The 24,276-nt window shown below is 42.5% G+C and overlaps 1 protein-coding gene and 1 long non-coding RNA gene across 4 annotated transcripts in view; one reads left to right on the top strand and one right to left on the bottom strand.

Annotated features, from left to right (window-relative positions):
- The window catches only part of LOC150045939 (uncharacterized), a 29,299-nt gene extending 9,702 nt beyond the window's left edge, over positions 1-19,597 (bottom strand). The window contains exons 1-2 of one of the 2 annotated variants that reach the window (XR_016532699.1): positions 19,514-19,597; positions 13,267-13,405 (exon numbers count right to left, since the gene is read on the bottom strand). This is a non-coding gene — a long non-coding RNA (uncharacterized LOC150045939). Of the gene's footprint in view, positions 1-13,111; positions 13,406-19,513 lie in introns of those variants that run through there. The other variant, XR_016532698.1, reaches the window with a different exon arrangement.
- Frmd4a (FERM domain containing 4A) overlaps positions 1-24,276 on the top strand; it is a 411,101-nt gene that overhangs the window by 324,721 nt on the left and 62,104 nt on the right. For both annotated transcript variants that reach the window (XM_090318923.1, XM_090318924.1), the window contains 6 exons: positions 962-1,018; positions 2,056-2,078; positions 13,589-13,672; positions 17,536-17,601; positions 17,874-17,931; positions 19,537-19,623. In XM_090318923.1, the coding sequence (XP_090175049.1) occupies positions 962-1,018; positions 2,056-2,078; positions 13,589-13,672; positions 17,536-17,601; positions 17,874-17,931; positions 19,537-19,623 (375 nt within the window). The remainder of the gene's footprint in view (positions 1-961; positions 1,019-2,055; positions 2,079-13,588; positions 13,673-17,535; positions 17,602-17,873; positions 17,932-19,536; positions 19,624-24,276) is intronic.

The raw sequence follows: 24,276 nt of genomic DNA, 5'->3' as shown, positions 1-24,276 counted from the left end.
GTCTTCGTGCATTCTAGGCAAGCACTTTAACCACTAGGCCAAACTCCCAGCCCGAACTATATAATTTTTGTGTGGGGATGGGAGAGAAAAGCTAGGAAGGAGCAAAGGAAAGGGTGACAGTGTGGAAAAAGAAATGTACTCTTTATTTGGCATATGTAACTATAACCCCTCTGTCTGTCACCTTTATGATAACAATTTTTAAAATTTAACAAAAAAAGATAGGGAAAATAAATACTAGCAACAACAAAAAGCAGCTGGGCACTGTGGCTCATGCCTGCAATCCTAGCTACTCAGAAGGCTAAGATCTAAGGATTGCCACTGGAAGCTGCCCAGGCAGGAATTCTGAGACTCTCATATCCAATAAACTATTGAGAAAAGCCAGAAGCGGCATTGTGGCTCAAGTGGTAGAGTGCTAGCCTAGAGCACAAAAGCCTAGGGATGGCACCCAGGTCCAGAGTTCAAGCCCCAAGACTGGGGGAAAAAAATGACACAACAAAATTGCTTATTGAGAAGGTAGATCATGGGCCGAGAGTGTAGCCTAGTGGTAGAGTGTTCGCCTAGCATGCATGAAGCCCTGGGTTCAATTCCTCGGTACCACATACACAGAACAAGCCATGACAATGCAATTGACTGTTGGAGCACCCCTCCACCAGTGATGAATGAGCTGAACACAGCTGTAAAATGCTGGAGATGTCTCATCCTTAATGTCTCGTCCAAATTTGAGGATGAAGCCTGTGATTGCTGTGTAACCTGGGAGCACTGGTTGTTTCTGGCTCAGAGCAGTGAAGAGGGTGCCAAAGAATGTTAGGGGGCAAGTCATTCAGATCTGTGGTCTGATAGTCCCCACGTGTGTGAGATTTCAGAGAACTCCTCGGGAAAGAATAGTAAGTCTACAGACTGATGTGGGGAAGAAGTCACAAAGCAGGGCCATTCTTACCTTGCCTGCTGTTTTTCCTTTCAGGAGCTTATTGACGTGGACAGTGAAGTGGTATTTGAATTAGCTTCCTACATTTTACAGGTAAGTGGCTCTGCCCAGCCTGCAAGGGGACATGTACATGGAGACTCCGCATGCACAGGCAGAGGCCATATGCATTTTGTCATCTCTTTCTAGCTGGGAGGGGCTGTTAGGAGTGATCCTATGGCCACAAATGGGTTTTACTAGTCCCAATTTTTAAGACCATGTATCACTGTAAAGGAAAGTTAGGCATTTAAGCAGAGATGGTTCAGTGACCCTACTCCTTTGGGGTTTGGTACACTTTTCTTTCCTAGGAAAACCCAAGTGAATAGCTAGTATGAATTGCCATTGAATCACTCTATGTCTTTTGTAATGACAAAGAGAAAATCACAAAGAAAGAGAAAATCAACCTTTAGCTTATGTAAGAGAGGTAGGGAGTGGGGAGGGAGGTGGAGTGGAAATGACTCCTTCAGCAAATATTTGTTTAGCACTGCTAGATACCAAGGCCTTACTCTTGATTCACTAAATTTCCATGTCCCTATCTCCAGAGTCTTTTGTATTGTGCAGAAAGAATCCATAGTACAAAATGAAACAAAAGGTGACATAAGAAATAGTTCTAGCCAGGCATAGTGGGGTGTATCTGCAATCCCAACCATCTAGAAGGATGGGGGGGTGGCTTGAGGCTAAGAATGCACGATTGACCTAAACCATAGCAATACTCTGCCTCAAAGAAGGAAAAGAAGGAAGACGGCAGGGAAGGAAAGAAGGGAAGGAAAAGGAAAAGGAAAAGGAAAGGAAAGGAAAGGGGGAAAAATAGTTCTATCTGAACGTACATTCAGATTTTGAAAAAAGCTATTAGACCAGGTCCTGCGAGTAAAAACTTACATGTCAATTTATTTGTTTGTAACTTTCTAAAGTTTAACTTTCAAGTTACCTATTCAGGGCTCCCTCTTGTCTTCCTGTAGTAGAAGGGTGAGAATAGCAGGATGCTGGTCTTGCTGAATTCTCAGGGTTGTTGGCCCGATTACAGCATGTATTTTATAGCCTAGCACTGGATTTGTGTGTTTTGCTGATGCTCAGTCTTTTTTTTTCTTCTACAGGAAGCAAAGGGAGATTTCTCTAGGTGAGTTTACCAAAGTGGTATTTTTCTTGTTTGTTTTGTTTTGTCTTTAAAATGTGTCTTTGGTTTTCCCATTGAGAGAGCTATGGTGTCTGTCCCTTGCCACCTGGCTGTCATCTCACAGTAGATTGATGATCTCATCAGTGATGAGATCTACCTGTCTGCTTGTGGATAGGAACAGATAGATTGTGCAGAGAAGACTCAGTAATATAGCACACTAAAGAAAAATCTTGTAGGTTATAAAAGCACGCGAAGTCCTTTCCTTCCTGCTTGAGATTCTGTGTTGGAGGTAACATAAACAGGCTGAGCTATTTGGTATGGCTTTAGTAACCCTGTTGAAGACAAACTTGAATCTTGCCATTCATTCCATAATCACTACCCAGCGAGCAACAGGGCTGAAACCACCCACAATCCCTCGTGATTGCTCATGACCTTCACAGAGAAGATTATCTTAGCCATCCCCCAATGGGATTTGTGCTCAATGACAGGGGCTTTCCATGGATTCTGCATTATCAAACCCAGGGGACTTTACATCAAGGTCTAGCTACAAATGAGAGGAGATAACCGCAGATGCACAGCAGCAAAGTGCAATATCAGGGCACATGAAAATTGGTATTAGAAAGAAATAGAGCCAGGTACTAGGGAGTCACACTTCTAATGTTAACTGCAAGATGCTGAGCTCTGAGAATCATATTTCTAAGTCATCCCAAGCAGAAAAGTCCATGAGACTTTTATCTCCCATTCACCTCTAAAAACCTGTAAGTGGAGATGTGGCTCAAGTAGTAGAGGGCCAGCTTTTGAGGGGAAGAATCTAAATGAGAGTCAGGCCTCTGAGTTCAAGCCCTAGTACCAGCATAAAAAAATTTTAATCATACTTTGACTTCATCAAAAAATATATGTTTTGCTATGCTTTGAAGGTGTAATCTGTAAAGGTGATATAATTAAGCTGGAGGTACATGTTCCATCAGATATTTCTAGAGGGTCAATTTTTATTTTTAAAAGTAAAATAGGCAAACTTTTCTGGAAAGAAAAACCCAGTAAATAGCTTGGATTTGGATTTTGTAGGCCATGAAATCATCTGTTGTACTCAGCCAATGAGCGTGAATGTGTTTCAATAAAACTTTTTAGGAAGACAGAAATTTGAATGTTAATGTTTTCTTGTATTATGAAATCCTCCCTCCTCCCTCTTCCCTCCTCCCTGCTCCCTTCTCCTCCTCCTCCTCCTCCTCCTCCTCCTCCTCCTCCTCCTCCTCCTCCTCCTCCTCCTCTTACCATCTTTTCTAGCTAAAAATGGAGGATGGTCGGATTTGGCCCAAGGGAAGTAGTTTCCTGACCTCAATGTAATTCCTTCAGCTCTTTGGATAGTTTCATAAGGAGATTTCCAGGTTCTCCTTATGTGGGTTCCCCAAATCCTTAGTAGAAAGCAGAGTGTTCAATTTTTAGTTGAGAGTTATCATACAGAACTGGACCTTAAACATGATAGTTAGCTAATCTCCATTTGCCAAATTTGTCCAATGGAACATTTTCAGATTGTCAAAACTACGTAACATTTTGTGTGTGTTATTTTCTTGTGAGCTTAATTTGTTATAGAAAATTTGGGGGATCTGACAAGTGCTACTTGAAAGATTTCTCGAGTCCTGTGAAATTTCACAAACCCAATGCATTCCAGTGCCTAGTCTACTTACTCTGAAGATACTTTCCCATTGGTGAGCTCTGATCTCCTACTGTAAATATTATTTATTCTTGCAAGAACCCTGACAGGATGGAATGTGAACTGGGAACAACCTCATGTGGCCCCACAGACCGTGGAACTTGGCCACAGGGATTGCCAGAGAGGAAGTACAGGCCAGGCCCAGCAGCCATTCATTGCCTCCTTGCTCATAGAATGCCAGCGCGCTGGCTGGAATCCAGGAAATCAAGGGACCTGGTGGAGCTCCATTTGTCAGGGAGCTGTCTAGAAGGTTGTTAACTGTAGCTGCCCGGGGAGAGAAATAGCTGGGAAGGAAGGTCAGACACTGCAAGGGTCAGGTTATCTCATCACACAGAACTCACCCCCATAAGCCCTAAGAAGTGATGTGTTCCATGTGACACACATGCCTGTTTTCTCAAGCTGACCTGTGGTTAGGACAATGCTTCAGAAGTCCTGTGAAACTGACAGGCTTGAGGGTCCTGGAGTTGTGAAATCACAGGAGTACTTTTAAATTCCTTCTGTCTGAACTCCTTCCCATCCACTTCAACACATTGTTGACGACCTTGTATTTGGTAGTTGAAGGTTGGACGGTTTGAATGTGCCCTTCTTTGGATTTAGTTTCCGACAAGATGAATTTTATGATGAGTCACGAATATGTGACTCTACATTCTTAGTTTTGAGCAAATGGACAGCTTTCATGAAAATGTTCCCTGTAAATGGAGTGCATGTTCCTGAATAGCATGAAGAAAACAGAATGCCAACTTAGAAATATAGAACACATTTAATACAGGGTCCAGAGCTATCTAGAATCCAGATGATTCACATGGCTTTTTAAAATAGTGACCACATACAAAAGGCACTGTAATTCTCTAGAAGTCTGAGGGGTCTTGAAACTATCATTTCTAAACAGCTGAGGGATTTGTTTTTGTTTGGGGGCCTTTCTATGTTTCTATAGCTATATATAGATCCTACTTTGTGGAATCAGTATTCGAAATCTACAAATTATGGGAGTAATTTCCTTACAGCACAATGGAGAAAAAGATTTTTTAAACAAATAAGAGAAATAAGCACTGATATACTTTAATAGAGAAAAACAAGTACAGATATGGAGAAAATACCATGACAATCCAGAAGAATAAACCTACATACTCTATTCTTCTTTCCTTCTCTTTCTTTCTTTTCTGTTGTTTTTTTCCTTTTTTTTTTTTACTTGATTTAGCTTAGCAAATCCCTGAAGGCTTCCCCTTATGTAACTCTCTTCTAGTTAATGGAAATGCTGGCTGGCTTGTCTTATTGAACCTGACAATGAAATGTTGGGTTTAGCATTGCTGAAAGCAAATGGGCAGAGAATAGACAGATAAGTAGTATTGTCTATGATAGGAAGAAATATAGGCCATACATATTCAGATTCTGACATGTAGAGGACAAATGTGTGCAATACCGTTAAAGGATTAGGAAGTAGCTTTATCTAAAGATAATGTTTGTTCACTTGTATTATTTTCCTTAGCACAACATGAGTAATCTTGTTTTATTTTAAAAGAAACATTCCTGTTTCTATCAACTTTCCAGAAATCAGAAGTGTTAGCTTTTTTTAAAAATGACCCAATAACCCCAAAGCTGTGGGATGAAGGCAGCTATGGAAAGACCAACAGACTAAAAACAAAACTTCTCTTTTGTTCATTTCCAATGCATATGAATCAATAACCGAACAAGCCTTGCTTTATTTATCCTGTCATCATGTTTCAAGAGCTTAGCACTGATTTCCCTATTTTTTCAGCATCTTTAATCCTTGAACTATTATAGAAAAAATACTTTCTTCTTTACTAAGATCAATGCAGAGAACACCACTTAAAGTGGCAGGACATCCAAACTCTAGTGATCTTTTAACTCAGTTTCATAGAAGATTTATCACTATACTCTACAAAGGTGGCATTAGGTACAAGAACTTACGGTGAAGTTCAGCTGAAAATCCTATTGATCAACCTCAGTACCCTAGGAGTCAAGTCACTAGTCACTCTCTGCCCACCTTTCTGATCTTTATGGGAACGTAACCCAATGTCTTTGATTTTTTAAAAAAAAGTCATTTTTAAGTAGCGGAAGTACAATGACTGGACACCATATTACGCCCTTCATTCCATTTACAAAGCAAAGGGTGAATAGGAGGATTGCAGTCCAGATTGGCTCAAGCATAAAGCTAGACCCAGTCCCACCCAGAACCAGGAAAAATACTTGGAAGATTGCATGCTTAGCAAGCACCTAGGTTGCTAACATGATTATCACTACTACTAATAATATAATTTTAAGCATTTTGCTAAATTGACATGATTTTAACTGCTTAGCTGGTCACCCATCTATTTTCAGAGACTCATACAAAGAAGCTAATGTATAAAATTTCATTTTGTTACGTAGGTTTATTGAAAGCAGATCTGCAAATCTCTGGGTCACCTACTGGGATCAGAGAGTTTATAATAATAATAATAATAACTATTATTATTATTACTATTATGCTGATCTTAGGGCTTAATCTCAGGAGACTGTCCCTTAGCTTTTTCGCTCAAGGCTAGCATGCTCTACAACTTGAGCTGCAGCTCTACTTCTGGCTTTTTGGTGGTTAATTGGAGATGTGTCTCACAGACTTTCCTGCACAAGCTAGCTTTGAATTATGATTCACAGGTCTGTTTCCTTAGTATCAAGGATTATAGAAGTGAACCATCATTACCCAGCAGAAATGAATGCTGTGGTGTGTGTGTGTGTGTGTGTGTGTGTGTGTGTGTGTGTGTGTGTGTGTGGCGGGGTGGGGTGGGGATTGAACTGAAGGCCTTAGCACTCTACCATTGAGCCACACCTCCGGCCCTCTAGGAGCATAGAGACCAGGGTTTACTCATGCTGATCACTAATCCAAGATTCTCTAGGCACGAGGTTTATGAGGACCAAGAAAGCCAACTGCACCTGCCAGGGAACAATACTAAGGAAATGTGTAAAGATCAGGCCCCATTTTGCATCCCTGGTAGGCTGTCTCCTTTCAGAGGAATGGGGGTACCTATAAGCTCGCCCTTGTAAATAAACAGCCACCAAAGGAGAAGTGAGGTTTGGATCAAGCACTTCTAGTTGAGTTAATAAGACATCTGTGCAAAATTAAATGCCAGTCTTCATGACAAGACTATCAGCTTATCAAGGTTTTGTGGTCTGGAAGAATTCTTACAATGTCCTGAGATACCCATCTGTTCTAATTCTATTCCTACTTAAAAATTAAAAAGAAAAAAAGGAAGTCAAGCAATGCATGACTCAGTCAATAGAAATAAATAACAGCCTTTCATAAACAAGGGAAATTGATTTTCTTCTCCATGTCAGAAGAAGAGTTGGAGTATTTATTTGTGTTGAAAAAAAAATTCGCATTAACTTCCCATAGGCCGCATGCTCTGAGGTCTCTGTGAGGGCAATTACAAGCAAAATGAATAATAACTTCAATATTTTATCTTTTATAAACCATGGGGCCATGTAACTACCTGAGTCAGTATGAAGAAAAAGAAGGAATTTTCATGACAAAAAAAAAGAGCCCTCCTGATTAAAACAAAGCAAAATTGGTCCACCTTTTTCAAAGGACATTTGTGAATAATAAACTAAAGTTGGCTCACTGATCTCTGAAAGTTCCAAAATTTTAAGTCTCTTCTCACCAGACCAGAGAATATAGTCCTAAATTAAAGCAAAAAATTTTAGAAGCTCAACAGGAAATTGAGACAGAGAGCTAATTCTCTCCCTAAAAGACTTCTTTGTTTTTTTTAACTAATATAAACATTTGAACCAACTGCTATCTTTACAAGGATGACCAAGTTATTTTCTTACCCAGCTGACAAGTGTTGAAAAGTTGATTCTTAAAAACTAGTCTATAAATCACAATGCCTACCAGTGTCATTATTTTTGCAATTACAGAGCTGTTTTTAGCTAAAACAGCCTAACTAAGCAAGCTCAGTCTGATGATGTTATGAAAACTTTTAGATCATTTAGAATTTATTTTCCTACAGTTATTTAATTGCCAGGAGAGAGACCAGGCAGCTGTCTCATTATCGTATGTATGGTAAGAGAAATTGATTTGCAGAAACTTTTAGATGATTAGTGAAAAACTATACTGACAACTATGTTCGGAATCATTAATATCTGGAATGGAACTTGCTGAGCCTCTAAATGTTTAAATTTCCTGATTAGAATTTCCTAGGAAAATTATCTCATACTGTAACTACATCTATCAGCCCAAGGACAACTGTGGTGGAAAGAATCAAAATGAGGGGCCGGGAGTTTGGCCTAGTGGTAGAGTGCCTGCCTAGCATGCACGAAGACCCAGGTTCGATTCCTTGGTACCACATACATAGAAAAAGCCAAAAGTGGTGCGGTGGTTCAGGATAGAACACTAGCCTTGAGGAAAGTCCAAGGACAGTGCTCAGGCCCTGAACTCAAGCCCAGGACTGGCAAAAAAAAAAAAAGAAAAGAAAAAAGAATCAAAATGATAATTCTCATATTTTATTTTTACAAAGAGAAAGATGAGGGATACGGAGAGTTTTTCCCATGAGTTCAGAGTGACCTTGAAAAGCAAAAGTCATTCAGGAGCAGATGGGGCTGGGAGTTTGGCCTAGTGGTAGAGTGCTTGCCTGGCATGCACGAAGACCCGGGTTTGATTCCTCAGTTCCATATACATATTAAAAAAAAAAACCCGGAAGTGATACTGAAGCTCAAGTGGTAGAGCTCTAGCCTTGAGAAAGTCCAAGGACAGTGCTCAGGCCCTGAGCTCAAGCCCAGGACTGTCAAAAATAAATTAAGAGTCTCAGGAGCAGCTGGAGGACTTCCATGCCAGCAAGCACTCTGGAAAACAACCATATCGGAAAACACAGAAGCAAAATGTTCAAGTGGGAAAGAGAGGTTTTTTTTTTTTGTGCCCTTAAGTCCACTGGACAGGGCTTTTTAATACTTTTGGAAGTATTAAAAAAAAATGGCTAGGCACCAGTGGCTCACGTTGGTAATCCTAGCTACTCAGAAGGCTGACATCTGATCATCGCAGTTCAAAGCCAGCCTGGGCAGAAAAGTCTGTGAGACTCTTATCTCTAATTAAACACCAGGAAACCAGAAGTGATGCTGTGGCTCAAGTGATACAAGGCTAGCCTTGAGCTGAAGAGTTCAGGAAGAGCACCCAAGCCTTGAGTTCAAGTCCCAGGACACACACACACACAAACGTGTTCAGATGGGTTATTTGTGATTGTTTTCCAGGGTGATACTTTTCAAATTTCTTGGGGTGTGTTAAACTAGATACTATGGAGAAAGAGTATGATGACAGACTATTCCCTTTTGTTAAGGAGTTAATTCAATCTCAATATCCCAGAGTTTAATAAACTCTGAATAGGAAAAAAGGTTCTAAAGTTGTAACCCTGTAGATTTTTAGAGTTAAGATTCCCAAACCAAATGGTAACATTGTAGGAAATTAATCAGTTATTTTTTCTCTCTTGTTATTTGCCTGCAATCATATACTTAAACTGGTTTAGAATTTTACACATTTGAAACTAAGTTCACAAAACTTTCAGCCTACGACAACCAGCCTCACTAAACGAGAAGGAAATCTTGTCTTACATAAGTGAACAATTAGCATCTGAAATAAAGGCTCATTGTGCACAAGTGTGTCTGTAACTTTGCCTCTGTGTACAGATGATAAATTAGCATGGCATATTTATCTACAACACATGTTCCCAACGCAGAATCCCATGCTGGGGAAATTTCTTAGGCTGCTTCCGTGGGTGTATAGATGTCAAGCAGAATGGCAGTTGCATACACACAGAGTTCAGTCCTGCGGTGGATTAAAACTGCAGCATTCCCATGATTTTTTTTTTTTTGTGGGGGGGGGAAGAAAAGGAGGAAAGCAAGAAGAAGTAATTGTTTCCTGCATATATATGTGTGTGTATACATACCAGTACTTGGGTTTGAACTCGGGGTCTAGGTGGTGGTCTCTTGGCTCTTTTACTCAAGGTTAACACTCTATCCCTTGAGGCAGGGGTCTACTTCCAGCTTTATGGCTAATTGAAGATAAGAGTCTTGCCTTCCTGCTAGGTCTGGCTTTGAACCATGATCCTCAGATATCAGCCTCCTGAGTAGCGAGGCTTATGGTATGAACATTAGTATCTAGCTCTGCATACTTTTTAAAGATCAACTGCAAGCAAAACACTGTAATCCCAGATTTTTCTAGTTTTGTGGTAGGGTTGGATAAAGAAATGCAAATGTTGAGGGTTTGAGATAAGTAACTCAGAGCTGGATACCAGGCTTCCTTTACCTCCCGAGGCAGAGATTTGGGTAAGACTCAACATCAAACTCATCAGCACTTCTGAAAAATATCAACCAGATTTTACTAAAATGTTTTAAGTGATTTTTAATGTTGGCAGGCTAAAACTAGTATGTCGATGTTGTACTAGTTTTTCATGGTAGTGGTTGGGTCGAGATAATGTGTCTGCCTTTAACCACCTAAAATGTCGGTGGTATGATTTGAATAATCTATGGGAAAACAAAGATTTCTAACTATGCAAATAGTATGGAACTTGTCTAGTGAACAGTAGCAATACATTTAAGAGACAATAGACTAAAATTATATTGTCAGTTTAGACATTGGTTCTGTAAGAAACCGTTTTTGTGTGTGTGTCTTTTGCTCAAAGTGATCACCATGATCATAGTTAATTGGGTTAAGGTATTTTTTAAATACATTTTATTATAATGTAAAATATATGTGCGATATATATTGGCACCACTGGGGTTTGAATTCAGGACCTTGCACCTGCTTGAGCAAGTGATCTACAATTTAAGCCTTGCCCCAACCCTTTAGGTCTATTTTACTAGGTACCCTGGACTCTGGTGATACTATCAGAGTGGGAATCATTGCAAGATGGAGCTGGAAACTTCTAGCACTTTTACTAAGTCTTTTGGAAAGTAGTGAGCCACCTCTCCCATTAGAGCAACTTTCTAATCTCCAGCTGCAGAGTTGGGCTGGATTGACAGGGCTAGACTCGTCTAAGTTACTGCAGATGTTCTATTTGTTTTCTACTGTTTATAAACATTTCACTCATCCTCTGGGACAGATTAGGAGTCAAGGATCCCTTCCAGAATGGAATGGATTTCAGTAGGCTTCACGCTCTGCTGATCTCTTACTGCAGTTTTATTGGTATTGTTTTTGGTGCTGGTGTAACCCTGCCCTGGAGGAAGATCAGGTCTCTCCTGAAAGCTTCAGTAAGGAAGTCAAGCCTGTGGCTGGCATCAGGGAAAGTTGTTTGCCAACGGATCAGTGGTTGGCAGGTAAAGTGACTCCTTCCTTCCTAAATACACTTTAGATGTGCTGGTGCCTGGGAAAACTACACACAAGGTTTAGTTCCTTTCTGGATTGCTTTTCCCACCGTTTCAGCCAATCAGCTTATCTGATCAAAGTGCCTTTTGATCTTTAAGGTGTCACTTGTTACTGTTGAACCAACAACAATTCAGTAGCTAGGAAGGATCCAGCAGTTGTTACTTTGAGCTTTCAAGTGTTTGGCCAACTGAGCATTTGCCTTGAGTGATGTCTTACTTACACGCAGGTAGAAATTTCAAAACTATTCTTAGGAACCCCTAAGTCCTAGGAGCTTACCTGTCTAGAACGCTTCAGAGCATGAAATCTTCACAGCTAATTGATAATAATAAAAAATGCTTTTAAATATTGAAAAGTCTCTCCCTTGCCAGTTAGAATATATAAATCCCAAAGGGTTGGAAATACTGATTCAATTAATAAGTTGATCATTTACATCTATTTTATTGTTCATAAGTAGGACTTAACAAACATCACCATCCTTAGTTCCTTTGGAAAATACTTTCAGCTGGGCTCAGTGGCTCATACATGTCATCCTAGTTCCTTAGGGGGCTGAAATTGAGAAGATTGTGACTAGTGGCTAGCTTGGTCAAAAGTTTGACAGATACTCCTTCCCTAATTTGAACCAATAAAAAGTACCTGTAATCACACAACTACCTAAGAACCATAAATAGAACGATTGAAGTCCAAGCCACCTTCGGGAAAAAGCAAGACCCAGTTAGAAAAATAACAGAAGCAAAAGATTTGGGGACATTGTTCAAGTGGTAGAACACTTGCTTAGCAAGGACAAGGATGTGAGTTCAAATGTCAGTAACAATCCTCCCCTCAAAAAGTAAAAGCTGGGGCCGGGAGTTTGACCTAGTGGTCGAGTGCTTGCCTAGCATGCACAAATACCCGGGTTTAATTCCTCGGTACCACATACATAGAAGAAAGCTAGAAAATGGTGCTGTGGCTCAAGTGGTAAAGCTCTAGCCTTAAGAAAGCCCAAGGACAGCACCCAGGCCCTGAGTTCAAGGCCCAGGACTGGCAAAAAAAAAGTAAAAGTTTACCAGGCATGACATTACATCATTGTAATTTCAGAATTTGGGAAGCCGAAGCAGAAGAAACATAGGTATGAGGCCAAACTGGGCTGCATAGCAAAGCCTTCCATATAATTTTTTCCCAAAAGATAAGAAAAAACCTTTTCTAGAAACAGTGACAATAGTACCAGATCTGCAGGTAAATTCCTTATCATCACTTGAAGTATTGGCATGGTTTTCCCCAAGAAAGGCTTTTCTCTCCTCCCCCTTCCCTTCATTTCCTTTCCTTATTCTCTACGTCCTTCATTCCTTCCTTTCCTCCTTCCCTCTCTCCCTCCCTTCCTTGTTTTCTTCCTTCCTCCCTCTTCCTTCATATTTGTCCATTGATCTCTAAACACTGCCTCGTGTCCAGTAGCCAATATGCTAGCGCCTTTCCTTTCCATGAGCAGCACAAGCACAGCTGATGGCCAAGCGAGAGCTACACATGACAAGCCGGGCTGGAGTTGAACATTTGGCAACTCCAGCTGAGCATCGTGGGCTTTTGGATAGGCCAGCAGAGACGCCACAACTACTCCTACGTGGATGCCGCTGGTGGCTCTGGATAGTTAGCGCAGTCCTCGGGAAGCAGCCAGCGGCTGAGCTGAACATCAGAAGAATGCTGGCTAAGCTAGGGGAAACGCTTTGCTTTGCTGCTGTTTTGTTGCTGTTTTTATTTGCGTTGGCTTTGCAGAGTGCTGGGGATCAAACCTAGTGCCGGTACACACTAGGCAAGAACTCTACCACTTGGCTACATCGCCAACCCAAATCTGGTTTCTTTAGCTTTGTTCGGGTGGAGAGTGGTGACGTAGTAAGCCTGAGCACACGTGAGTTCGTGTACAAAAGACCCTCTCCCGTGCTAGGGGCAGCTGCGCAAACGTAACCATTCATAGTAGACACCACTTTGCATGTTCTCAGGCATTTCCAAGCCTTGTCAAAAAGCAGAGATTATTTATTCACATCTTCGAGCAAATCGTTTGCAGGATGTGGTTAAAAAAAAAAAACAACCCTGCGTTGAGCATTAGGGAGGCCTGACAATGGGCAGGGACACATGTGACATTGCCCGTTTCTGGAGGCCTGCCATACCTCCCTGGATTTGTGCCAGTAGCTGTTCAAAGTTCCTCAGTCTTCCAGAGTGTGAGACAGTGCACTGGGTGGTCCAAATACTGAGCCCGAGCTGGGAGAGGAGGCCTCTCGGCTGTGTATGACATATGTTCTTCTCCATCTGTATTAACACATAAGTAAAATATTAATAAATGTAATAATAAAGAAAATGCCCCGTTTCCTGAATCTTGCAGTGAAAGGCAGCAGGCCTGCAGAGCTCAGATGAGACAGCCAGGCCAGGTCGTGTCAAGTCGTGTGGTTATTTTTTCTGAGAGTGAGTCAGTTTCTTGGTCTTCTCTCTCAGCAATGAATTGGTGAGGAGTGACCTGAAGAAGCTGCCAGCCCTTCCCACCCAAGCCCTGAAGGAGCATCCGTCTCTGGCCTACTGGTAAGACCCCCAGAATCTTCTCCCAGCCAACTCCCATCCCCAGGAAGTGTGCTGGCCACTGCTGGCTTCTGTGGTACCGGCTTTCATGGCTCTTACAGGCTTCCCAGGATATTAAGTAACGACATCTTCTGAAATCACTTTGTGTTTTTGTTTTTATTTTGTAAGTAGTAATGTTGTATGGAAGAATGCTCCTGAAAAAAAAAATCTAAAATTTCACTTTGGAAGCTCTGCCTACTTCAAAAACCTTCCCTGTGCTGGGAGAGTGCCGGGCTGGAATTCTGTCATTCAGTAACAGGAAGTGAAAGGATTAGAGGTGTGGGAGAAATAATAGGGATTTGTTTTTTGTCTTTGCCAATAAGAGAGAAATGCTTTTCTTTGTCCTTGGTGTTCTATATCTCCTGAACATTCCTTTTGTAACATTCCATCTCTGGGGCTCTGAATTCCTAATTCTGAGTGACTCAGACACTTTGAAAGGTTCCACATTGTGGCCTCGGCCACAGTGGAGCAGGGCTGGCATTCCCAGGCAGTGTGATGCCATCCTGCTGCGGACCACTGCCTTCTGACAAGGACAGGCCTGCCTCCCCACTGTTGCTTCTGACCCCACCGTGGACATGGAAATCCCTGTCACTGCTTAGAGGATAAGACTCGAGTAGAACAAAAAAACCACAGCCAGATGTGGTACCGCACACCCGTAATCCCAGAAACAACACCCCTCCCAACTCCACCCCCACATAAGTTCACTGTGTTCATTGTAATAAGCTTCAACATGCGACTCAGCAAGCCCTTCTGCCTGCCTGTTCTGAAATACTGGGATCACCAGGGTTTCATCTTGTCTGGACACTTCCGCGCAGCTAGCTTTTACAGTTTCTTCAGCAAGGCTGGGCCATGCCTTGACGGAGAGCTCAATGGCAAGATTCAACTCTAGCTCTACAATCAGTTCCTTCTGAGAGACCGCCTTCAGCAGGGGCTGGGCTCATGCCTACAGGCTTCCAGCTTCCATTAGTGTGCTGATACCTCTAGCTCAGCCCTGAATAATCCATCGCTGTTCCTCTGGCAACAGACGTGAATAAATAACCACTCAGTCTTCTTTCTTCTTTATTGGCATAGGTTAAGTTGTTTTGTACCTAGTAATGGGTTTCAGCGTGCCATTTCCATACATGCATATAATGAACTTTGATCCTATTCAACTCCTCTATTATTTTCCTACCCTTCCTCCCTCCCTTTTTTTCCTCTTCCTCCTCTACCTTCTGTGACCTCAGTTGTTTCATACTTTTGGTTCCCAAGTCTTCACCAATGTGATATTTGTCTTTGTGGGGCCATATAATTCCCTTAACATGATCTCCAGTTCAGTCTGTCTTCTACCAAGTGACTGTAGATAATGGCTTTCAAACATTATTATCTGTGCCCAAAGAACAGGCCTTTTAATCTGCAAGTACATAATGTGTCCAAACTTCCAATCTTGCGGTTTGTGGTCTGCTTATGAGAGCTCCCAAAATAATGGCATTCTGTTTCTTGGTTTATGAAGCCCTGGGTTTCCTCCCACCTCCCTGAGTTCCACAGACCTTATCTTCTGGAACCCAGTGGCGAAGGACATAGGGATGTATGAGGGAGACTAGAAAGAGGCCATTGCCATTGTGAGCTATAATGTTGCATTGTCTGGAGTCAGAAGTGCCCTTGGCCTCATCTCTTCTTCCATCCTCTCTCTCTGTGCATTTGTTTCCAGATAGTATTAAACCTGATACACATTTTCGGAGCTATAAACACCTCTTGTTTGCTCACTCTCTGGACTCTGGGGTTTTTCTTCCATTGTCTTCACCAACTGAAAGACCTTCCTTCAGGCACATGCATCTGTCTTTTGTCAACATGAACATCCTGTCTGTAGAACATACCTGTACTGTCTTGATTGTATATTCCTTTCCTTGATGACCAGGCTAGCATTTCCCCTGGGCCTCATTCAGACCCATCAATGCCACGGCCATGACCTAAATGCACTGAGAGCATGGAAGGACAGAAAAGCTATCTGCATAAAGCAGATGGGAACGAGTCCTTAGCATGGGCCATCTTAAAGGTACTAAAAACAAGCAAACAAAAAAAAATCTCCCAATGGAGCCCGGTACTGATGGCTTAAGCCTGAAATTATAGCTTCTCAGGAGACTGAGATCTGAGGATCTTGGTTTAGAACCAGCCTAGGCAAACAATTCGGAGAGATTCTTATCTCTATTTAGCCAGCAAACAAACAAAAAAAAGGAAAGATGGAGTCTATTGTAGACTCCAGTTAAGAGGAAATAAGCCCCACTCTGTAATCGAAAAGCAATGCAAAGACGATATGCTGAGCCATGATGCACTCATCACCAAGTGTTTGATGGACTCATGATTCTCCAGAAGAGATGTCTGTCATTGAAGGTTACGGAGATTAGTCTAAGGCCACAGAACAAAGATGGATCAAAGTCCTGGCCTCCATTCTCCGTCCTGGGCCAGTCACCCCTACCATCTGCATGCAAAGATGTCATTCTTGACCAAAGCCCTGACTGGTGCTTGCTAACTACATCTCCAAGATCAGGAGCTATGCCACCATCCATTTCCTTTCCCACCACCTGTGGTTTCCAGCATCCCCTTGTCTGCAGAGAGATGATTCAGCTTCACTTCACCACCTAGCCCGGGGCCAGGGTTCATACTGGGTTGATCTTGGGCGCCACACTGCCCTCTAGACAACACTTTGAGGTTTGGTTGACTGTGGTTCATGGGTTTCTCACAGTTGGTCCATGGAATGCTTACCACAGATCCACTAAATTGGACACAGTGTCCAGAACTTAGGACCTCCTGCCTTTTGTAGTTTCCAGAAGAAGTTGCAGGGTGGGAGAGACAGGCAGGGGATGGGATGAGACCCTAGTCAGTATTATGTATGTTATCATATGATAAACCCACCATGTTTCTTGAGAGTCTGAACCACTTTAGTTGGGCTGTGCTAGAACTCCATATTCTTCTACCTCAGACTCTCAAATGGTGGGTTACAGGTGCGTGCCTTTCCCACGATGTTTGGATAGAAGGAAAGCAGATGTAAGAGGAAGTCACACTGTTGCTTTCTAGATAGCCTCAAACAGCAAGAAATATGCAGTTGCCAGGTACCAGGAAACCCTGTGGTCAGGCTATGTCACTGGTAAGCAGAGAAACAGCTGCCTGACAGTGTCGCAGACATTCTCTCATTATGTTTTCCTGACCCTTAAGTTTACCTGGTACCCCACTGTGTTGACACATCACCCCATCTCCCCTTCAAAGACCCTCTTTCCCGTAGCCAGAAAAGAAATAAAAGCTTTTAGTCACATTGAGTTGCTTGGCTTCACCAAATCTCAGGTCACATGGTAGGAAAGACACCAACACAGCTGTTGGTATATTGGATGGATGAGGAGGAGACAGGAGAGCAACCCCAGAAATTCCTGAAACAGTGCCAGAAGGTATACTGCAGCTAGGGTCCCCCAAGAGAGACTGCTCCAGGATTGTGTGCCAGGAGAGGACCTTGCACACATCCATTTGAGCTCTTGTCTAGTGTGGGAGCTGAGGGGACATACAGCTGTCCCTTTCTGAACAGCAGGTCCACAGAAGTAACCATTCTCCAGATAGAGAAAGGTACCTCTTCATAGCTAGCCAGTATCCATCCTGTGACCCTAGAGGAACCTTTCCTGGTGACGAATTCTAATTGTCTCGCATCAGATTTCAAGACACTGAAATGCAATTGTCATTGAAGGTGAAGATAGTAATTGAAAGAGAAATCGAGCGACACCAAGCTTGGAAGTAGATACTTAGAAGCATCTCAGTGCATAGGCTGTCTGGCTTCTACTGACAGAATTTTCTTTTTCTGATTCCAGTGAAGACAGAGTCATTGAGCACTACAAGAAGCTGAATGGCCAGACAAGAGGTCAAGCAATTGTGAAGTAAGTGGTCCTTCCCAGAACTCATGAGTGTGTTAGATACATATTCACACACAGATCATATGCAAAGTTGTTCTCTTCCTGGAAAGCAACTATCTGGGGTCAGGGGGAGGTTTTTCAACTGAATTTTACAAATAAATCATCATCTCCAGAAGTTTATTACACACACACACACACACACACACACACACACACGAATAAAAATAGCATGTTTCTGGTACCAGTTCTGCTGAATAACCACCCTTGTGTGCCTTGTTTGTGTGTGTTGTCTACAGCTACATGAGCATCGTGGAATCTCTCCCGACCTATGGTGTTCATTACTATGCCGTGAAGGTAAGCAAACTCACCTGGGAAAAGTGGCCACCCTGCCCTAAAACAACCCACCACCACCACTAACAACAAAATATACAGGATGTTTTGGTTTTGTTTTCCTTTTTAAACGAGAAGAAGCTGACACTGGTGACTCAAGCCTGTAATTCGAGCTTACTTGATTGAGATCTGAAGATTGTGGTTCTAAATCGGCCCAAGCAGACAAGTCTATGAGACTTATCTCCACTTAACTACCAGAAACCAAGAAGTAGTGCTGTGGCTCAAAGTGCAGAGCACTAGCGTTGAGTGAAGAAGCACAAAGACAGTGCCCAGGTTCTGAGTTCAAGCCCCACAATCCAGAAAATAAAAAGGGAGTAACAGTCGTGAGCTTAACTTGGTCAGGAAATGCATGCTAGGTAGATTGAGCAACTGAATTTCCCCCTCGGGTACTAACACTTGATACAGTAACATTCTGGAACTCAGTGCTTTCTTTTGTGAAATAATAGAATAAATCCTTCCATGCTTTCAGTTTCAGAGGAACCCTGGAAGATCAGGACTTCGAGTATGTTGATAGGAAGGCTTTGGGAAATACAGGAGGCTATAGAACAGAGCCTTCCAGCAGAATCTAGCGCTTTCCTTGGTGGTCCAGTTCCATCTATATAACTTCAAGAAGAAAACAGTCTGACAAGTTAAATACTTGACTATTTAAGATGACAGTTTCCTGGCGAGCATCTGTAGCTCACACCTGTAATTCAATTCATTTCTCAAAATTTATCTCATTTATCTCTGTACTTTATAGAAATAACTCATGCTTCATAAATGTTTGAAAACTATCACAGTAATTTTGAATTTTTAGGACACCCATTATTTTTGAGGTCTATTAGGTTATTCAGAGACCTGGAGTTAGTATAAATCCGCCTTCATTTAACAAGAGTCCTTGTTAATGAATAGAGGGGCTGGGGGTTTCTAATTGAATCTTGAGAATGTTTTGGATTCAGTTTTGCTCCCTGTACAACAGTGAGAGCTTTAAGATCCTGCCTGACACCCTGTTGTCCTGAAACCCTTTTAGCCCATGCTATCATTGGCTCAGGAGAACTGGGCGGGGGTTTAACTTACCTTAAAGCTGGGCCAACTCACTGAGTTTTTCAACGAAGTCTCTGGGGTACCTCTAACTTTGACAAATCAATGACAGTTCTTTGCTCAGAATGTCCACCATGGTCTTTTTTTGGGGGGGGGGGTTGTTTTTGGTTGCTCAATATCTTTCAAGTTTTCTTTTTGTCATACATTGAGAGTCCCAGAGTGGAATGCCTACAATCTTAGAAGGGAAAAGTAGAATGGAGCATTTGCTCCTAACCTACAGGGAGGGGAAGAGGAGGGACCAAAGCTGTGCTAGTCACTTGCTTCAGAGCTAATTCTCCAGCACAGGGGTTTGATCCACATCACTGTGGCCATACAGCTCAGCATCTTTCCTCAATGAGCACATCTATTAAGGTAAAATGTAGGTTAGTGGGCTCCATCCATCCCAAGGAGAATGAACTATCCCTTGTCATCGGCTAAGCCCGAAAATCCCTTGATCCCTGTTTATTTCCTCCGATTCCTTACTCACCGTCCCTCCTTTGGATGTTGTAGGACAAGCAGGGGATACCATGGTGGCTAGGACTGAGCTACAAAGGAATCTTCCAGTACGACTACCATGATAAAGTGAAGCCCAGGAAGGTAAGGGTAGTCTTTGTGCCCTGCATGGTTCTTATTGTGAGAGGGGCAACATGCTAATGCTGTGAAACCAAAGTTTTGCCAGTACCCAGCAAATGACTCCATGGTAATCCTGTCTTGAGTTCTCTGGGTAAATATTTTCTCTCATTGTCTCTAAGGAAACTTTTAAGGTACAATGCCTTGGGTCAGATCTCTCAGAACCAGTGGACTGTAGAGAACTATACAGGGGGTGGGAGGGAGAGGAAGAAAGCCCCTCTCTTGAAGCCTGAGGTCATTCTGAAGGCTCCTGAAGTTGGAGGAGGTCATAGGTCAAAAGGAAGTAAAATAAAGAGTAAGAAGAGCTCCTGAAAATCTGGTAAAATCTTTATGGCACAGGAGTGAGGAGAAAATGAAGTCATTTGCTAGAGGGCAAGGGACACTGGGAAGAGTCTGCAGTGTCACTGGAAATACAAAACAAAATTCTTGAAGGGGCGTCATCTTTGAATTTTCTGCTTTTCCCTTATCCAAACAGATTGGAAAATTAGAATGGAAATATCTTCTGGAAACCAGTGCTTTCATTCAGAATCTCTCTATGACTGAACTTGAAACCCACACTATGTATCTGAGCTTATCATTCTCTGCCCCATTTCAACACCTGTCCTTAGGATGGGAAGGATTTTCACTCCATGTATCCATACATCACTTAAGTTCTTAGTAAAGATCTTGAACAAATATGAAGGAATGATTTACTGGGAACAGTTCAACAGAAACCTGGTACTTTGCAGGAATTGATTGATTGTGTGTGTGTGTGTGTGTGTGTGTGTGTGTGTGTGTGTGTGTGTGTGTGTGTATGTGTATGTTTTCATTTCTAGAGGTAAGAAATGAAGTGGACCCCATGTTCTTATTATGAGTCTGCTTTGCTCCCCCGGTGCTTTTCCCCATGGAGCCATCCTAATGTTCTGTGCTTTCTTCTAAGTTCTCTCTTTTCTTCCTCCTGTTTACAAAGACTTTCTTTTTCCCCCAGCTAGCTAGACTTACTATTCTACTTACAAAACCCAAGGACACTCCCAAGAACCTTTATCAAAGTCCTTGTAATACATTGAGCTCTCAAGCCCACATGAGTGGAAGACCTTGGTGAAGGTGGATGGCTGAGGCTCTCCAGTTCCCTCTAAGCCAAGAAATGTTAACACGTATTCAGATTTGTTCTGTTCAGTGCGTTGATGTGTGAAAGCTTCTTCACTTCTCTGATTGTGATCCTAATGACTGAAAAATTAACAGGGAAGTACTTGGTCAATGTAAAGCCCAGGACCAGTTATCACTATTATATAATAGGTGTATATATTGCACCAATTTAATTTATATTATTAGCTTATATAATACAATTTAGAACTAAGATAAATAATTAGTATTAGTGTCTAGGCTGGAAAATATAGAAGAAGCTGGGTGCCTATGGGAGGGAGGTTGGGCTGGGTCAGGAAGATGATAAGAGCTTTGTGGACCCCTATAAATGGGTGGGGGTTGTTTAGGAGAGGGGCAAAGAAGCATTCAATAGCTCATGCAATGATTTAAACATAGTTGATGATAACTCAAGACTGCCTGGGCACTTCTCCACATCATCTGCACAAATGGAAATTCAGAAATATCTGCTTTAGTAACTTCTTTTGTTGAGTTATACCATACCTAGTCAAAACCATATGTTAGGGTAGGTTCATGATAGTGTTTGAAGCAGAGGAACACCGCCCCACCCCCCCACACACACACCCTGCCCGACCCAGAACCATGAGTCTGGCATCTGTGTGGAGGATAGATGAAGAAACACAGGACAAGGCTCACAATCAATGACATTGTCATGACAGAGTTACAGGTATGAAAGAAGAAAATAGATGTTTAGAAAGCAGACATTGGTCAATTCTGGTGGAAGAACATTCAAGAAGGGAATTTCACAAGTGCTGCCAGGCTTCTTGAATGGCCAAGGCCCAGAGGGGAAGCCTGGCAGGGAGGGTTGATGAAGACTATTTAGGACAGGGGCTGGGCTTTGGTTGCTGTATTTAGAGATCCTTCACACGAGAGCATTAGCATGGTCTCTCAGGGCTCAAGGATGTGCAGAATTTGTAAACCGTAACTGCACCAAGAGATGGAAGCTGGGGGAGGGAAGAAGGAGACGCCCTCCAGGGACTGGGCAAACTGCACAATGGGGAACCTCTCCTTCCTGGCACTTGGGCTGGGCACAGCTCTACTACCGTGAGCTTCCAGGGATGCTCAGGATATGGAACAGCGCCAGTTCTGAGCACCCAGAGGCATCCTCAACCACAGCTGCTTCTCCAGCGTGGGCAGCTGTTCTCAGCCCAAAGCAGACAGAGGCCCTCGCTGACACTCTGACCTAATTATGGCAGCCTGGTCACATGAGCCCACAGAACTAAGAGCCAACATTCAAGTAGAGGCAATGTAGGGTGGAGCCTCCTCCCTTCCCTCTGAAGCACCGAGAGGCATCCTGTGGGACATACTCCACCATGAGCATAGCCAAGGCGCCCCTTAGAGCCTGGGGGGATCCATACCCATGCTGCCAGAGGAGCCACTGAACAAAAACTTAAAAGCCTCCCAATTTCCAAGGAATGGTAGCAGATAGCCATCCAGAGCTCTCCATTTAAGAAGCAGCTTGTCACTCTGATTTCAGGGTCTTCTCTTGCATGACTGATTTTTTCAATGGCTTTGGGAAGATGGGACACCTCCCAGAGCAGAAAGGAGAGAACATCCACTTCTCATCACGCTTCCACCATCTGCCATCCAGACCTTCAGGACAAGTGGCTTCCTAGACTTATTCAAGCTCAACTTCGGGGGGGGTCTGTGTGTATGTATGTGTGATACTGGCAATGGGGCTTGAACTCAGGACGTGGGCACTGTCTCTTCACTTTTTTCACTCAAGTCTGTCATGAAGCATAACTTTTAATACAAACAAGCCACTTCTTTATTTTTTTAAATAGCGGGCATGGTGGGGCATGCTTATGATTCTTGAACATTGAGAGGAGATAGGAGGACCAAGGTTGGAAACCAGCCCAGACAAAAAAATTAGTCGGATCCTATCTCCAAACAAGCCAGGTGTAGTGATTCATGTCTGTGGTCTTCAGCTACTTAGGAGGCAAAGGTAGAAAGATCTCAATCTTAGGTTGCCTGAAAAATTAAAAAGAGAAGGACTAGTTTCAAGTAGTAGAGCACTTGCCTAGCAAGTGCAAGGCCCTCAGTTTAAGCCCAAATACCAACAGAAATAAATGAAATAAAGCCAGGGAAAAAAAACATGATTTTTTTCTTTCAGGTCATATGTCATGCCAGGAATAGCTAAACATGTAGAAATGTTTGATAGCCTACAGTTTGGCTTTTGAATATGTTTTAAGGAGTTTAGAAATACTGAACTTCTGAAGAACAGCTTCAAGAGTGTTTGGGGAAATAGGTAGAAGAACAGCCCTCCAAAATGAAAAAAGAAAATAGAGCAGTAAAGAAAATTAAAAGCCAAAGTTGAACCATGTAATGTCCACACATTCCCAGAACAGTGCCTTTGCTTGTTGATATGGATGCTTTTAAAAGGACCAAGAAGCCTGGTGTCAGTATCTCACACCTGTCATGCTAGCTACTCAGGAGACTGAGATATGAGAATCTCAGTTCTAAGCCAAGGCAGGTCAGTCTATGAGATTCCTACCTCTTACAAAAAAAGCCAGAACTGAAGGCTCACTCCAAATGGTAGAGTACTATCCATGAACAGAAAGAGTTGAATAAGAGTATGAGGCCCAGAGTTCAAGTCTCTGTACCAACACATACACCGGACTGACAGACCCAAAATGATATCTGAGGATAGGTTGAAGATAAACCATCAAATAGCCTCTTATTTGGTCTCAGGAAACCCTACTTCAGTCCTTCACTCAGGCCCCAAGACTGGCCAAAACAAACAAAAAATTTAAGGCAGAAAATGCCTTTCCTGAAAGTAAAAAGACTCTGTAGTCTCATGACTCAAGTAGTAAAAGCACTGACCTAGCAAACATAAAATCTTGAGTTCAGTTCCCAATATCATATATGCACATACACATATTTCCTCTTTCTTTGCTGAAAAATATATGAATGAACAGTAAATGCTAGATTTTAAAGAGGTATTATTTATTAACTCTGGAAGAATCTGGGTCCTGGGGAGCAGAGATTTATCTCTTAAGGGGTGGGGGGACAGGGTCCTATGTGGGAGAAGAGATCTCCCACATCTGTTAGATCAAAGCTTGAGGCAATGCAGAACTCTAATCTGTATCAGCCTTGACTACTTCAGTCCCAGAGATGTGGGACCGTCAGACTGCTCCCCACTAAAGACCCCAGTAATTGTCCATCATTCCTAGGCTGGTCCCTCTTCTCTGTTCGAAGAGGGTTGTATTTTTCACTTTCTGCACTGTGGACAAGCCATCTGATGATCAGAAGCTATTGTAAGTTAGAACAGAAAATTTTCTGAATGGGCCTTAAGAGAAAGAAGAGATCCATCATGTGTCTGAGGCTCAAAGCATCAGAGAGCACAAAAACGTGAAAACCCTTCTAGCCAGAGGATTCTAAGTCTGTAAATCAGTGCTTACCGATTCTGCCTGCACTCACCAGCCTGTAGTGAATGAAAGCTCTCCATTGGGATCCAATGGCGACATCAGGCTTTGTTAT

The sequence above is a fragment of the Megascapheus bottae genome, chromosome 26 (assembly GCF_031878675.1).
Source record: "Megascapheus bottae isolate mThoBot1 chromosome 26, mThoBot2.hap1, whole genome shotgun sequence".
NCBI classification, from domain to species: Eukaryota; Metazoa; Chordata; class Mammalia; order Rodentia; family Geomyidae; genus Megascapheus; species Megascapheus bottae.
This window is presented reverse-complemented; position numbering and strand designations above follow the sequence as displayed.